Here is a 17825-nt window from a genome sequence, read left to right as displayed (position 1 = left end):
TAAAAAAAATCTCAGAATCAGTCTAAATAAATACACATTAAAAGAACATTTACAATAGTCACAAACTAACCTCTAAATAATAAAAAAAATCGGTAGTATACATTAGGAAAAAAGACTTTAAATCACACATAAGAGAACAATCCCTACAGTAACTACACAAAGATGACATCTTTTCTTTTCTCTTTTTAACTGTTGTCAAACCTAACTGCTATGACTTTACTTCATTGCTTTGGGGACTGGGGTTGTCATTAAAAGAAAGAGGTCATTCTAGGGAGAAGGTATACTTCTAGAAATTACCGAATAGAGAAAAAAAAATCAATAAAACTTATTTTCCGAAAATACATACTATTTGTGTTAGACAACTTACCTGTAATCAATGCTGTTCCTTCATAATTCCATCTCCCTGCAAGTACGGCTCCACAATGAGCTTCTACACTTTTTTCCACTCTTCCTAATTTCGAGATCAGGTGAAATTTACCTGAACAAAAAGTTCTCTTTCAGAAATTCTTTATTTACAGAATTAACACATTGTTATAATTCTTCTATTTGACATAACGATTTAATAGACTGTCAATTCTGAATTATGCTGAGCAAATATTTAATTCCAAATTTCTTCCCATGTCATGGAGAATTCACTGAGGTTACATTCCTCAGCCATCAATTGATACATGATATTGGAAACTAAACTAATTTTTATATCAATTTAAGTAAAGTATAACTAAGAAGGTAATCTCCCTACAAAAATAGAGGGGTTCAATACCAGCATATCTATCAGCACAGTAACATTAATAACAAAAACAAAAGGCAAAGTGGTTATATCAACAGATAAAGAAAGTCTTCCAAAAATACAAACTGGAAAGAAGGACAGCGTTACTTTATATTAAAACAGTAAGAAGCATGCCAATGACAAGTGGTTGTCTTACTACGATTGTAGAATTGGAGGGGAGAAGGAAGCTCAGGGGCCACCTCTTTACTCATCTACTTCGGCCTCTTGGGCAGCCCATCCAGCTCCTGGACAGCTCTGAAAATGGTTGTGAAGCCTTTCCTGGAAACAACCCTCAATGTGCCTCTTTGCAACTTGCATGATTTGCTATTGAATCTGGAACAGAACCTCCTCTCTCTGATGGCCCCTCAAACACTTAAACACAGTTCTCATATATAACCCCACTGGGTCTTTTTTTCTAAGCTAAATAGATGCAGTTCCTTCAAGCAATTCTTGCATGACTTAGACTTAAGAACTTTCTCCATCCATCAGAGCTGTTCTCCTCTGGAAACTACATCTGAGAGAGAGAGAGAAAGAGAGACAGAGAGACAGAGAGACAGAGAGAGAGAGAAGACAAAGAGGAGAAGGGAGATTCAGCCCAATACTCTAGACTGTTAATACTGTTTTAGAGTCTGATTCACATCCCTCCCATTTTTCTACCATCTGTTAATCTGATGAGTATGCCATCCATTCCTTAATCAAAGTCACTGATAACAACATTAAACAGCACTAGGACAAGAACAGATCTTGGGAGACACCAATGGAGACTTTTTGTCATGCTGACAATAAACCATTAATAATGACTTCTGTGATACTGTAAAAAAAGGAAGGAAGGAAGGAAGGAAGGAAGGAAGGAAGGAAGGAAGGAAGGAAGGAAGGAAGGAAGGAAGGAAGGAATAAGCACTGACAAACGAGGAGACAAACTTATCTCTATCTTTGGATGGCGAAGGTTCAGGCATAAAGTCAGACCACTGACTGTCAAAACATCAAAATCAATATTAAACTAAAAAGACTTAACATTTGAAGACACATTATATAACTGAGGCAACTTCAACCTGGCCCAAATAATCTGCTGATATTAAATAGAAAAAGGGTCAAAATGAGAGTGTAGAAATAACCTTTGTTATCCAACACTGGATCCCTGCCAAGTAGAATGCTATAGCAGGGGGGGCGGAGCCAAGATGGTGGAGTAGAAAGACGCACATACACATAGCTCCGAACCCACAACCCATAGAACATCTACAAAGAAGTAACCCACGGCGAATTCTGCACCCAGAAGCCACAGAATGTTGGAGCGAGGGAGATTTCTGTTCCGGAGACACCTGCAAACCTCTCGCCAAAGGTCCTTCGCGCCGCAGACTGGGCACCAGGACTGGGAGCTGAGTACAGCCCTGCTGCTGCCGCGGCACCAAGAGGAGCAGATCCGAGCGGGCTTCAGGAACGGGATCTCCAGCAGCCACGTGGGTCCCTCCACCCACAGGTGACAGGGGTTGGTGAGAGGGTCTCTTTGGCGGGTCGAGAGGAGAGTGGGGTGCCCCCATAACTCAGGCCCCCTCAGGAGGCAGCAGATGAGGCAGCGGCGGACCAGGGCTCCCCAAGCAGGCAGGAGCCTGGATCCATTGTTGAAGGTCTCTGCATAAACACCCTGAGGGAACTGAGCCCCTGAGGCGTCCCTGCCCCAACCTGAGCACCTGAACTTAATCTCACACTGAATAGCAGCCCTGCCCCCACCCAAAGCACTGAGGCTGGGAAGCAGCATTTGATTCTCAGACCCCAAGCACTGGCTGGGAGGATCAGGAGGCGAGGTGGGTGTGAGGAGAATATTCAGAGCTCAAGTCACTGGCTGGGAAAATGCCCAGAAAAGGGAAAAAAACCAAGACTATTGAGGGTTACTTTCTTAGTGAGCAGATTTCTCCTCCCCTCCCTTCTGATGAGGAAGAGCGGTGCTCACCATCAGGGGAAGACACAGAAGTCAGTGCTTCTACATCCCAGCCCACTCAATGGGATCAGTTCCGGGAAAAGGTCTTAAAGAGCCCAAACAATTTTCAAAATCATGATAGAGAGGTGGAGGAAAAACTGGGAAGAGTAATAAAAGACTTGCAAGCAAAGTATGAACAACAAATCAGCACCCTGCTAAAGGAGACCCAAAAAAATGCGGAAGAAAATAACACCCTGAAAAATAGGCTACCTCAATTGGCAAAGGAGGTTCAAGAAGCCAAGGAGGAGAAGAATGCTTTCAAAAGCAGAATTAGCCAAATGGAAAAGGAGATTCAAAAGCTCACTTAAGAAAATAATTCTTTCAAAATTAGAATGGAACAGATGGAGGCTAATGACTTTATGAGAAACCAAGAAATCAAAAAACAAAACCAAAAGAATGAAAAAATGGAAGATAATGTGAAATATCTCATTGGAAAAACAACTGACCTGGAGAATAAATCCAGGAGAGACAATTTAAAAATTATGGGACTACTGAAAGCCAGGATCAAAAAAAGAGCCTAGACATCATCTTTCATGAAATTATCAAGGAAAACTGCCCTGAGATTCTAGAACCAGAGGGCAAAATAAGTATTCAAGGAATCCACAGAACACCGCCTGAAAGAGATCCAAAAAGAGAAACTCCTAGAAACATTGTGGCCAAATTCCAGAGTTCCCAGGTCAAGGAGAAAATATTGCAAGCAGTTAGAAAGAAACAATTCAAGTATTGTGGAAATACAATCAGGATAACACAAGATCTAGCAGCTTCCACATTAAGGGATCGAAGGGCGTGAAACAGGATATTCCAGAAGTCAAAGGAACTAGGACTAAAACCAAGAATCACCTACCCAGCAAAATTGAATATAATACTTCAGGGGAAAAATTGGTCTTTCAATGAAATAGAGGACTTTCAAGCATTCTTGATGAAAAGACCAGAGCTGAAAAGAAAATTTGACTTTCAAACACAAGAATGAAGAGAAGCATGAAAAAGTAAATAGGAAAGAGAAGTCATAAGGGACTCCACCATAAGGTGGAGTAAAAGTTGAACTTTTTACATTCCTACATGGAAAGGCAATATTTGTAACTCTTGAAACTATTCAGCATCTGGGTACAGGGTGGGATAACACACACACACATGCACACGCACACACACATAGAGACAGAGTGCACAGAGTGAACTGAAGAGGATGGGATCATATCTTAAAAAAAAATGAAATCAAGCAGTGAGAGAGAAATATATTGGGAGGAGAAAGGGAGAAATTGAATGGGGCAAATTGTCGCTCATAAAAGAGGCAAGCAAAAGACTTTTTAGTGAAGGGAAATAGAGGGGAGGTGAGAGAAAAACATGAAGTTTACTCTCATCACATTCCACTAAAGGAAGGAATAAAATGCAGTCATTTTGGTATGAAAACCTATCTTACAATACAGGAAAGTGGGGGATAAGGGGATAAGCAGGGTGGGGGGGATGATGGAAGGGAGGGCACAGGGAGGAGGGAGCAATTTGAGGTCAACACTCATGGGGAGGGACAGGATCAAAAGAGAGAACAGAAGTAATGGGGGACAGGATAGGATGGAGGGAAGTATAATTAGTTCTTACACAACACTACTATTATGGAAGTCATTTGCAAAACTACACAGATCTGGCCTATATTGAATTGCTTGCCTTCCAAAGGGAAGGGGTGGAGAGGGAGGGAGGGCAGATTGGCAGACAGGGGCAATTAGAACGCTCGGTGTTTTGGGGTGGGGGGAGGGGACAAAAGGGGAGAAAATGTGGAACCCAAAATTTTGTGAAAATGAATGTTAAAAGTTAAATAAATTAAAAAAAAAAAAAGAATGCTATAGCAGCCCAGAACAATACAAGTGTTGAATACTGACTGGTTTGTAGGAGCTTCCAAAAAACGAAGGTAGGAAGTCATGAGCACTATCTTACACACACACACACACACACACACACACACACACGCGCACACAAACACACACACAAGCCCAAATATGCAAAAATCATCTGAAGAGCATTTAATGACAACACTGGGAGAACAACAAATGGTTGGGAATAAAGGCGTCAAGGTCTTTGTCACAATAGGCCCTCCCATGGACAAAGGCAGCTCTCGGTGCTCTCATCTGTGATCCTACAAGCAGGAAGACACCCTCACTCGCTCTGGAAACTCTCCCATGAACAATGTCTCCAACTCGCATGTAATTCCCCATTCAGTTCCAGGATGGTGGGGGAAGGGACTTAACAGAGGGGCAATGATGAGCTGGAAAAAATGCAGAAGAAAGGCAAGACAAAGACAAAGTCCTGGTCTAACACAGCTCCCAAGAACCATCAAGATCAGCATGGTCTGAATAAGCCTGCAGCCTCGAGCAGTGAATATCCGGAAGAAAAACATTCCCTTGAACACAGAAACACTACGAGCCTCGTCCCTGTAGAGCTGTGTCAGTTTCTACTTATGATGAATCTTACAAATGACTGACGAAAGAAAAACTGCTCTTGTGGAGGTTGTAAGTGATGGCATCAAGGCCCTAGAGGTGGAGGAACTCTCGTGACGTGTGCATTCATAATTAAACCCAGTAACGTACATCCCCCTGGTAAGCTGGGCTACCATTCAAGTGGAAGCCAGATCTTTAGATACTGTGATGAAAAAGGTGATGGGATGGAAAAATGCAGATTGTGAGAAGGTCTGAGAATTTCAAAGACAAGAATGATTTACTTCATATCAGAGGTACTGACAAAATTCATTTAGAGAAATAAAAGATTTAGAATTGGGGCAGAGTCAAGATGGTGGAGTAAAAGCAGGAACTTGCTATAGCTCTCTCTCCAAGCCCAGACAAATACCTGTAAAAAATGACTCTAAACAAATCATTGAGCTGCAGAACCCAAAGAACGATGGAGTGAAGCAAATCTCCAGACTAAGACAGCCTGGAAGGTCAAGGAGAAGTGTCTATCATACTGCATGGGGAGCAGAGCACAGTCCAGCATGGGCCACATCGGCACAGACAGGACCTGAGCAGGCCTCGGGGGAAATGAATAACTGGCACCTGTAGCAGTTTCCAGACTTCATGACCCCAAAACACAGAGGACAAATTGGAAGGTCAGTGGAAAAAACCTGCTGGACCCGTGTGACAGAGCAGAGAGGTCCCATCCCCATCCCTAGGGTGGTGAAGGGGATGGAGGAGAGTAAAAATTGCAAAGAGAAATGAGAGCAATGCAAGAAAGTCATGAAAAGTCAGTCAACTGCATGCTAAAGGAGACCCCAAAAAATGCTGAAGAAAGTAACACTTTAAAAAATAGACTAACCCAAATGACAAAAGAGATGAAGAGAGTCAATGAGAAGAATGTCTTAAAAAGCAAAACTGGCCAGATGGAAAAGGAGGTCCAAAAGCTCACTGAAGAAAATAATTTCTTAAAGATTATAATGGAGTAGATGGAAGCTAATGATTTTATGAAAAATCAAGAAATTATAAAACAAAACCAAAAGAATGAAAAAATAGATAATGTGAAATATCTCACTGGAAAAACAACTGACCTGGAAAATAGATCCAGGAGAGACATATTAAAATTGAACTACCTGAAAGCCATGATCAAAAAAAGAGCCTAGACATCATCTTTCAAGAAATTAACAAGGAAAACTACTCTGATATTGTAGACCAGAGGGTAAAATAGATATTGAAAGAATTCACCAATCACTTCCTGAAAGAGATCCCAAAAGAAAAATCCTACAAATATTGCAGTCAAATTTCAGAGTGCCCAGATCACAGAAAAAATACTGTAAGCAGCCAGAAGGAAACAAGTATTGTGGAAATACAATCAGGATAACACAAGATCTAGCAGCTTCTACATTAAGGGATTGAAGGGCTTAGAATATGATATTCCAGAGTTCAAAGGAGCTATGATTAAAACCAAGAATCACCTACCCAGCAAAAATGAGTGTAATACTTCAGGGGGAAAAGCAATCATTCAATGAAACAGAGGACTTTCAAGCATTCTTAATGAAAAGACCAGAGCTAGACAGAAAATCTGACTTTCAAACACAAGAATCAAGAGAAGCATGAAAAGGTAAACAGGAAAGAGAAATCATAAGGGATTTACTAAAGTTGATCTAGTTACATTCCTACATGGAAAGATAATATTGGTAACACTTAAGACTTTTCTCAGTATTAGGGTAGTTGGAGGGATTATACATACATACACACACACATATATATATGTGTATATATAGATAGATACATAGATACATAGATAGATACATAGATAGAGGGCACAGGGTGAGTTGAATATGAAGGGATGATATCTAAAAATATAAAATTATGGGATAAGAGAGGAATATATTGGGAGAAGGAAAAGGGAGAAATACAATGGGACAAATTCTCTCTCACATAAAAGAGGCAAGAAAAAGCTTTTCCAATGAAGGGGAGAGATGAGAGGAAAAGAGTAAACCTTACTCTCATCGGTTTTGGCTTAAGGAGGGAATAACATGCACACTCAATTTGGTGAGAAAAGCTATCTTACACTACAGGAAAGTGGTGGGGGAAGGGGATAAGCAAAGGGTGGAGGAAATTATAGAAGGGAAGGCAAATGGGAGGAGGGAGTAGTCAGAAGTAAACACTTTTGAGGAGGGACAAGGTCAAAAGAGAGATCACAATAAACAGGAGGCAGGATAGAGTGGAGGAAAATACAGTCTTTCACAACATGACTATCAGGGAAGTGTTCGAATTGCTTCCCTTCTCAATGGGGGTGGGTGGGGAAGGAGGAAGGGAAAGAAGCTAGAACTCAAAGTTTTTAAAATGAATGTTAAAAATTGTTTTTACATGCAACTGGGAAATAAGACATACAGACAATGGGGTATAGAAAGCTATCTTGCCCTACAAGAAAATAGAGGGGAAGAGGATAAGAGAAGGGAGGGGTGTGATAAAAGGGAAGGCAGATTGAGGGAAGGGGTAACAAGAATGCATACTGTCTTGAGGTGGGCAGAAGGGAGAGATGGGGAGAAAATTTGGAACTCAAAATCTTGTGGAAGTGAATATTAAAAACTAAAAATAAATGAATTAATTTTTTAAAAAAAGATTTAGAACTGCAAGGGAAAGGATAACTTTAAAAAGCAGACAACAAAGGAGGAAAAACACTTCCAAACATCAAATTTTCCTAGAAACAGTTATCAAAACTATTTGATTCTGGCTAAAAAATAGAAAAATAGCCCAGAAGAGACGAAATAAGTTTGGATAACAAATAGATGAATTGCATAAGTGACTATCCAATAAGCCTATGGACATAAATTACTTGGGGATGAACTCTTAATAAGAACTGCTTAGGAAAACAGGAAAGTCTTTAAATGAGAATTAGGCTTAAATCAACACCCTAGACCATATATTATAAGCTCAAAATGGATACATAACTTGATCAGCAACACTCATACCATAAAAATATCAGAAGAGAATCAAATCAGGTACTTTTCACAGCTATGGACAGAGCGAATTCTTAACCAAACAAGGGATAGAGGTAATCAAAAAAAGTCAAATAGATAAGATGGTTAGCTAACAGAACCAACTCAAATATATAACACCAAAAGTTATACAGTCAAAGGATATAAACAAATACTTATAAAATAAAAACCGGCAAACTATTAAACTCTATAAGATTATCCAAATTAATTAGTAAGAAAAAATGTAAATAAAAACAACTCTTGAGGTTTCACTTCATGCCCAGGAAACTGTCAAATCCAGGGAAAGATAGAAGTCCATACTTGAAGGGTTGCAGAAATACTAACACACTGTAGCAAGAACCATGAATTGCTCCAACCACTCTGCAAAGCAATTTGAAATTGTGCTAAGAAACTGACTAACATGTTCCTACCATCTGACCAAGAGATTCCACTGCTAGATGAAGGAGCACTTTTGTCCTGGATGACAAACATGGAAAGGCTTTATATATGTGGAAATATTTATGACAGAACATTTTAATTGTAGTAAAGAAGTCAAAACAAAGTAGAGAGCCATAAATTGGGGAATGGCTAGGCAAACACTGGTACCTGAATGCAGTAGAATATAATGTTAAGAAACAATGAGTATAATACAAACAAGGTCTGAAAAGGCTCACATGGACTGATGTGAATCAAAGTAACTAGAAAAAGGACGTCTACACAATGACTACAACATGGTAAAAGGAAAGAAGAACAAAAACTGAAACTAAACACTGGGTAATAATGATGACCCCAGCACCAAAGAGAAGATAAGGGAATATGCCACCCTCCTTCCTTTGCCAAGACAGAATGAAACACAGACTGTAAGATGCGTTGGCAGTAGCTTAGTTCTACTTCACTTTTTTTGTTTTCATTTTTCCATTTAATCCTTCATAACTGGGATAGCTCTTTGAGTGAAGAAAAAGGGACAGAGTGAGAAATGAAGATGATATAAAAACAAAAGACTGATTTTTTTTTTAGTTGAAAGGAAAAATGCAAATATTATTTATGGTTTACAGGTTTCAGCAAAAAAGATCTAATGGAAAGGAAACTTGTTTGTTTTAAAGAAAGAAGCAGCAATAAAAGGAGATCTTTCAGTGAAGGTTTTTGAAAGCTTAAGGAACACAATGAAGCAAGAAAAAAACAACTAAAAAATAAAAAACAAAGGTGGGTAGTTAACCAAACATAACTGTCCCTAAACCATTCAAATTTCTTCTTAAAATGTTAGCTTTGTTATGGAAAAAACTGCCAAAGAAACAACAAATAAACTAAGTTCCTTTAAGAGAGAACTAAGCACATTTTGAAACTTAACAATTAAATGAAATAATGTAAGTAAAATGTTTTGCAAACCTTAAAACTCCACATGTTAGCAATTACTGGCTATAACTAATAACCAATAAGTAAACTAAATGATAGATTTTCAGGGTTAAATTGGACTTCATGAAATGAAAATGAAATAATGAAATGAAAAGATCAGCCTCAGGGAGGAATCTAAATTTTTTTAAAATAGTAAATGTCAATGAACCACAATATCTTCCTTTTTTTATTGTAGGGGTTTTTTTGGGGAGGAGGGGGAAATTGGAGAGTTTTTAATCCCAATATAAAAAGCTAATTCCATATATTACTCTTTTTTATTCTTCCATATCTGGCTCATTTCCAGATAAATATAATTTAAGAAAACAAAAACTTTAACATATCCATGCCAATTTTCTATTTTTTTTTTTGGTCCATTCATCAATTTATTCAATTTATTAAAAAGTAGGTAAATTCACTATTTTATTACAATGATTTATGGGCTCCTGGATTAAAAGTACTTAGATATGCTATACTATATTAAAATGCTCATTTAATGTGCAAATTTACTTTTCATGAGCCCAGAAATTGAAAGTTTTTCATGGTTGTATACCAAATGAAGCCTACAGGTAAATTAGCATATTTATTCAACTAATATTTATTGAATGCCTATGTTGGATATTTTGTAGAACCACAAAAGAATCTGACCATTTCAACTGGGGAGATAAGACACACATACATGAGAGCTTACCAAAATTACAACTTTAAATATAAATCTGGCCAACTGCCATAAAAAAAGAACAAAGGATTGCAGTGAGTTAAAGAAAAAATACCACATTACAAGATGCTTTCAGAAAATATACCTAATGCATACATAGATTTTACATGAGAAGCATTAAAATTTACTGTTTCTGATGATTCCATAAAATCAGGAGGAGTCAAGATGAAGTTGGACACACTGAAATCACATTTGATCACAGTAACAGGAAATAAACAAGTGAATTCTAGCACATTTTTAAGATGCCCATGATAATTTTTTAAAATAAGTATTAAAAATCTACACGACTAATGGCATGGTAATAGAATTTATAAGTTTAAAAAGAACTAGATGGAAAAACCATAACAATGGTAAAGTTGACTACTCACCAATGGAGTACAGAATGTATTTTATTTGGGCGGAGCCAAGATGGCAGAGTAGAAAGACGCACATACACATAGCTCCGAACCCACAACCCATAGACCTCCATGTTAACCAAACTGGGCATGCCCAGATGAGCCAGTTATATCCCCAGAGAACAAAGAAGGAGGAGAGGACCCATACACAGAAATTATTTATAGCAACACTTTCTGTTGCAAAAATTGGAGACAGTGAGTGGCTGAAAAAATTACGGTCTAGGAATAGAAAGGAATGGTATTACTGCTCCCTACAAAAGACAAAGTAGGGCAGAGTCAGAGAAACCTGAGCAGACTTGTACGAACTGATTTGGAGTGAAGTGAGCAGAATCAAGGGAACAATTTTTATAAAAACCACAATGCTAGAAAGGAAAACAACTTTGAAAACTTCTACAACTCTGATCAATGACTAATCAAGACTCCAGAAGGCTAATGATGAAATGAAACATACTTCTTATCTCTTGGCAGAGAGTTGGCACAGGGCCTGCAGGTCCAGAATGAGACATACATTCTAAGACATGACCACCGTGAATTTGCTTTATTTGACTCTACTTATTTGTTACAAGAGAAGATTATTCTTTTAAAAGGATGGGGGCTTCACTAGGGGGTAGTGATAGAAATGCAAAAAAAAAAGCATCAATGAAACATTTAAAAATGTACATGAGTGAGCAAAAGGAAGTTTAGAAGGGGACAAAGATGAACAGGCTGTTGTCAGTACTACTGGATTTAAATTCAATATGTACTTGAAAAACAGGGAGTTTACTCAGAACCAGTGTCTAGATTTCTACAGCAAATACATTTTATTCATCAAACTGAGAGAAAAGATGTATCCCTTAGTTTATGGGACCAGATCAAGAGAGGACTGGTTCTTTTTTCTTTACCATCACCTAATGGAACTAGTTTGGGGAGGAGATAAAACTTCTAAAATTTACCCTGATATTAACACCGATCACTTTGTTTAGTATTTCTACAAATCCCAACTGAAACTCCGTCCTTGTGTTATTTTATCATTGCTTTGAAATGTCTTCATTTTTGGTTTCTCTGTCACTATAAAACGTGAGTTGGAAACTATGAGGAAAGGACTGTCTCTAATTTAAAGGAGAAGTCCTAGTAGCTAGAAAGCTTTCTTACCAAGTAGCTTGTACATTAATGTGTCTCACAGATTTAGTCAAAACAAACCTATGTTGCCTTTCATTGTATGCCCCTTACTTCATGGGATTAGATCAGCTAGGCTTCTGGGGGAAACCAACTCCTGTCCTCTGCACACGGATTCTCCTCTCTCCAGATACAGATACAGATGGCAGCTGGATGTAGGAGAAAGGGCATTAAAAGTGGTCAAAAGAGGCTGGACTCTACTATTCTCTGGTTGTATAATTTCAGGCAAGTCATTTAAACTTCCCTGAGTCCTCTGGATTTCCTTGTCTGAAAAAAGGGTCTTTGTAGCAGTCCCATCTACTTCATATCTAGTCCATCTACCTCAAGGTTGTCTCACCCAATGAGACGATATTAGCCAACATATTTCACCAACTATCTAGTGCTGTGAAAACATCGGGTATTATGAGTTTCGTAACTTGGAGGAGTTTCTTAATTTTCTGGGTTTTTTATTCCTCAGCGCTTCTTAATTTTGCTGATCTGGAGTCCTTTGCTTTGTGTTCTCCCAGCGAAGCTCCCTACATCAGGGAGTGGTTCTAAACCCTTCCCAGCTGGTCACAGATTGACTCTTCTGCACATAACCAGTCATTTGTTTTGAAGTCTTTGTAACCTTTTCTTGGCACTACTTTAGGGTATTTTTTTAAATTCTGAAATCCAAATAATTCTAATCTGAATGGAAAAAACCCACAAATTTGCATAATGTTTTGTGTAAACTCAAGATCATTAATGTGGTGAAATCTTGTAAATATTTAAAATGACAGTGGCAACTTTGAATCTCATTTCCTATCTATAACTGTCTCCTCCTTTCCAATCACACAGTAATGCTTCCATATCCATTAATTCATTTACCCTTACGACAACTCTACCAATAAAGAAGTGTTTCTTCAGTGACTGCTATGGCCGGCCACTGAGCCAGTGCTGGGAATCCAATGGTAGCTGCTGTCCTTGAGGAAGGTGCACTGTGGCAGGAGAGGCCAAGGAGCTAAGAGACTTACCAGACGGCACAAGCCCTCTCAATGATGATCTAGGGCCCTGTCTTCCACTTAGCCCATGCACCTCCCACAACATCAAGCTGCCTGGAGACTCAAGGCAAGCAGAAGACTGAGCAATTATTCCTAGCGAAGTCCGTTAAATTGCTCGTAGGTAACCAAAGAGTGCAAGGCCAAACAAATGATACCATTTCCTAAATCATTAGGACTGGCCACATGTAGCAGCCACCAGAGGAACAACTTTCCACTTGAATCCTCAGCACAGGAACAGCAACCCCACACATACACAACAAAACAGTAGCGCTTGCTTCCCACTTGAGTATGAGCAAAGTACTCTTGTTTGTGCCAACAACTATCACTTGAGTTATAAGAGAAATAATACACAAATCCTAAAATTAATACATAAAATTAGATAAAATACACATGCTACTTGGTTGTTAGACTTAATGATAATTTACTGAATTATATTAATAATAAGCTTGTGTGTCAACTGCTATTTTTGAGCTAACAGTATTAAATCAGAAGTGTTGGCAATAATAGATAGCACCAATAACTAGATAAATATATTAATAACTATATGAACTTGAAAGTTTGCAAAGCACTTTACACATCTTATCCCATTTGATCTTCACAACTGCCCTGTGAGGTAGACGCCCATTTTACAGATGAGGAAACAAAAGTTCATAACCTCAAATAGCTTGATTTTTAGAAATACCCCTTAAGTAGCCAAAATTTAGTTGGACTACCCAAAAAGATAAAGCTAACCCCTCCTTAAAAGACTCCCCACAAAATAATACATGAATGTCAACTGAAAAACATGGAGAAGCATTAAGCATTGCAGCCTGGTATATCAAAATAACAATAGATTTGAGAGTTGACCCAGAAAGACCTGGGTTCCAACTCTCCTTCTAAAACCTCCTCTCCTAAAATCAGTGTCCCAGGATACATCACTGGCAACCTCTTCATTTAAAAAATGTTAATGCTACCCTTTGCTACATGAAAAACAAATCAAATCTTAAATCCTGGCCCCAACGCACAAAAAGCCCTTATTAAAACCTTACCATCAGAACTCGTGAGGACAAAGCTCTCGGCCTGTGTCTGCTTCTTCACACCGATGCTTTTTGGGAACCAGTGAAGATCAATTGGGTAAATGTCATCAGGGAGCTTGACGATTTGGCTGGTCTCACTTGTTAACAAGTTCCATTTGACTATTTGGTGATCATCGCTACAGGAATACAGCTCTTCAGCAGTGGTCCAGCCTACACAACTTACTAATTCTTGATGTGAGATATGTCAAGGAAGTATAAGCTTTAATAAACCAACTAACTGACAGGTTATACAGGCTAGTAAGAAATAAAAGCAAAATATGACTTTAAAAGGGAAATTCTGGTTATTACAGCTGTTTTTCCTCTTATTGGAACTATGAGCCATTAAAGCACTATAGCCTATCTTTTTTTCATACAAAAAATTGAATAGCAGTAGTAATATATGACAATTTTTTTTTTTTTTTGGCGAATTAGTTGTGTCCAATTCTTCATGACCTCACATGGGGTTTTCTCAGCAAAGATACAGGAGTGGTCTGCCATCTCCATCGCCAGTTCATCTTATACATGAGGAAACTGAGGCAAACAGGGTTAAGTGACTTGCTTAGGGTCACAGCTATTATGTGTCTAAGGTCATATTAGAATTCAGGTCCTCTGACTCTAGGGCCAGGGCTATATTCACTGAGCCACCTGGCAGTCCTATAGAATAAATATAATATGGTAATTTTCAAAGAATATCCAAACAAACTGACCTTTGTATCAGATGTTATTACAGTAATATGCATCATTAGAACAGATCTTAATTGAAAAGTAAATTCCACAATTTTATGATAAAGAATTTGGATGATAACTCAACTAAGTCACTAAGTCAAATACTAAGTTACATATTTCATTACATACAGGACCCAAGAGCTTTGGTAGGTTTCAACCATTTAGATACTTTATACACATATACACATACACTGCATTTTTTATATATCCTCCCTTTCCTGGCTATGACTCCACTTCACAGTCTGGCTGACCTGCAGCTTTGCTGTTCAATCTACCCTGTATAAAGTCGCCCTCTCCATCTTTCCAATAGGAGCACAGTGAAACTTGAGCAGTGGACATCTTAAAGCTGCTGGTGTCCTTACTGCAGCTCAATTCCCACATATCTAAACTGTTTCTGGTTAAGATGATTTAATACTCATTTCAGGCCTGCTAGCACATTATAACACACACAGTGCCAGGCTTGGAGTCAGAAAGCTTCATTCCTCTTCCTGAGTTCAAATCCAGCCTCAGACACTAGCTATGTGACCCTGAGCAAGTCACTTAATCCCGTTTGCCTCAGTCTCTTCATCTGTCAAATGAACTGGAAAAGGAAACTGCAAACCACTCAGTTATCTCTGCCACAACAACAAAGCACTTAATCCCCCACTCTAAGGGCTGATACAGCCAATTCAATGTTGAAGCTTCAAAAGCTTGGCCACTATGGATTACTCCCTTTCTCCCTTTCGAACTTCCAGATAGTTAGCAAGTGACCTTCTTACTTTACAGACATCCTACTTTTCTCACCTCCCCCAGAGCAAAAACTTCTGTCTTCATTCATATGCTTTATTTTACAAAGGAGGAAACAGAAGCCCACCTAGAGAAGAGACACATGGGACCCACTGAAACCATTCCCACCCCCAAGTGCTCTGCCCACTCCAAAACCTTTCTCAGGGTTCCATACCAGAGGGTGCTTATGCGTCTCTACAGTCTCCTCTGACTCAATGAATTTCTTATCTTTGTCTTTCTGTCTTATCTTTGTCTCTCCAGAACTGAGGCCAATAACTCACAGTCAGTGCTTAATGCCTACTGATTTAAAATTAAACTTCAAAAAACCTGAATCCAGATGTTTAGCACTGGAATTGAAGTGTATCAATTACCCATGTTAAAGGAGGTAAATGGAATACTTTCTAAATGAGTGCCACTAACTTGCTTAAGATAGCACTTCAATGTTGGCACTTTGCCTATGTATGAATCCTAGACTTCTAAACACGAGCCAGACCCACCCTGCCCTTCTCTGGCTTCCCAATGAGAAGAGAGACATTTCAAGCATTGTACAAAGCTTTACTGCTACAGAGAATAGAAGGAGCCTTTCAGAGAAGGGATACCAAGAGAGTGTCCCTTATTCTTTTGGCAGATGCAGTAGCCTAAGCAAGAGGCATCTAGAAGCCTCCTCAACACTCAAACCTCCCATTCAAAAGTATCTCAATTCTACCAGGAACGAACATTTGCTTTCGAATACTCCCATTAATGTTGAAAGGGATCATATAAAGCGTGTAATTCTGCGGAAGCTCAGCAGAGTCACACAGAGAGGACATGAGAGGCCAGAATCAAACCTGACTTCCTGGGACTTCAAAGCCGCCTCTGCTCTCCTCCCCTCGCACTGGAATCGACATGGCCAGCAGATCAATGACTTTCAAATACTCGGCCTCTAAAGGCTCCTTGTTTCCCAAGCTCGTCCAGGACACAAGTTTTTGGTTTGGGAGTTTTTATCACCAGTCCATGTGGCACAGAGTAGTAAGGTGCTCAATAAATGCTGCTGGATCAAACCCAACTGCACAAAAAGCACAGAGCTCAGCTGGACACTGGCTGCCTCGCGGAAAACCCAGAAAGAGGGTTGCTACAAATGATGCAAGAGACAAAGAAGAGGAAACAGGATGTTCTGGAGACTTTTAATGCTAATTACCTGAGGCTGGATAACCAGGTGTAGTGGCCCCCAAAGGGCTTACTGTCTTTGCTTGCCCACATATGCAGTGAAATTCTTGAGGGCATTTATTAAAGGTAAAAGAAAACATATAAATGATTTTGCTTCATGTGTTAACCTGAGGTTAAGCACAGTATTTACAAAATCAATAAAATTGGCCCAGGACAAGTATACACCAACATTGAATCAAATTTAAACTAGAACTTGATAAGAACTAAACAAAAACTGCTGTATTCATCGAAGGCAAGGGACAGATGGACCAGTTTCCCACATCTAGCACTGCCAAGTTGATTGTTCTGTGCACCTCGAGGAAAAGTGTTCAGAGAACAATAAGACCAAGAATCTTTTCATCAGGGTACAAGTTCTAAAGACCAGTGGCCACACCTTCAGTGGGGCAAGCTTCCTGGTTTCCCTCTAAGGACGGGTTCCTGTTATTTATCTAGAGGTGACGAGGACCATCTTCCACTGCCCTGAGCAGTCTCTGTGATTGTGGGGTTTGCCGAACCCCAAATCTCCTATTTGTAAACATTCAGTCCTTTCAGTCTCTTGCCACTGATGAAATGCTCTTGTCCTTCCCCTCTGTCTGGACTCTTTGGTTCTCTCATTATCACTGAACCCATTCATTTTCTCCCAACCAATCGGCTCATTGTGTCACATCTGAAGCACTGAGATCTTACTAAGGAAGTGGAAATGGGGTGAAAGAATGCAAATTCACTCCAACAAGCACTTATTAAGTCCCTATGAGATGCCAGGCTCTTGCTCCCCAAGTGCTGGACACAGATCAGTCACTCACTACAAAAGCAGGGGAACACGAGGAGCAAAGCTCATTGAACAAGCAGGAGGGTTCAGGAAAGGCCTCCTCTAAGACAAGTCTGAGGCAGAGTTTTGAAAGGAGTTCAGGATATAATCACGTGAAGAAGGAGTCTTCCTGGCACTGGGGAGAACCGTGAGGAAGCAGAACATGGAATGGTGCAGTTGGGGAAGAGCCAGGAGGCCAGCATGGCCAGAGGAGGTGAAAACCAGACCGACAAGCAGCCATCAGCAGAGTCTGTGCTTTATCCTAGAGGTGACCAGTCACATAGGGGGACGACATGACTTCCAAATCCCATCATGGGCTAAATCTCCAGTTTTATGGAAAAGGTAGTCTTGTAGAATCACACATCCCCTTTTTATGTTTCAGAAACTATCAACATAATGAAACAAAGGTCCAGAGAAGAGCAATGAAAACACTGCAGAGACGAGGGAGTGAGG

General features: G+C 39.4%; 1 protein-coding gene across 4 annotated transcripts in view; it reads right to left on the bottom strand.

Annotated features, from left to right (window-relative positions):
- Positions 1-17825, bottom strand: part of IFT80 (intraflagellar transport 80) — a 118771-nt gene that overhangs the window by 91860 nt on the left and 9086 nt on the right. For 3 of the 4 annotated variants that reach the window (XM_072618603.1, XM_072618605.1, XM_072618604.1), the window contains exons 3-4: positions 13862-14085; positions 368-478 (exon numbers count right to left, since the gene is read on the bottom strand). In XM_072618603.1, coding sequence (XP_072474704.1) covers positions 368-478; positions 13862-14085 — 335 coding nt within the window. The remainder of the gene's footprint in view (positions 1-367; positions 479-13861; positions 14086-17825) is intronic. The other variant, XM_072618606.1, reaches the window with a different exon arrangement.

Source organism: Notamacropus eugenii, chromosome 6 (genome assembly GCF_028372415.1).
Source record: "Notamacropus eugenii isolate mMacEug1 chromosome 6, mMacEug1.pri_v2, whole genome shotgun sequence".
Lineage (NCBI taxonomy): Eukaryota > Metazoa > Chordata > Mammalia > Diprotodontia > Macropodidae > Notamacropus > Notamacropus eugenii.
This window is presented reverse-complemented; position numbering and strand designations above follow the sequence as displayed.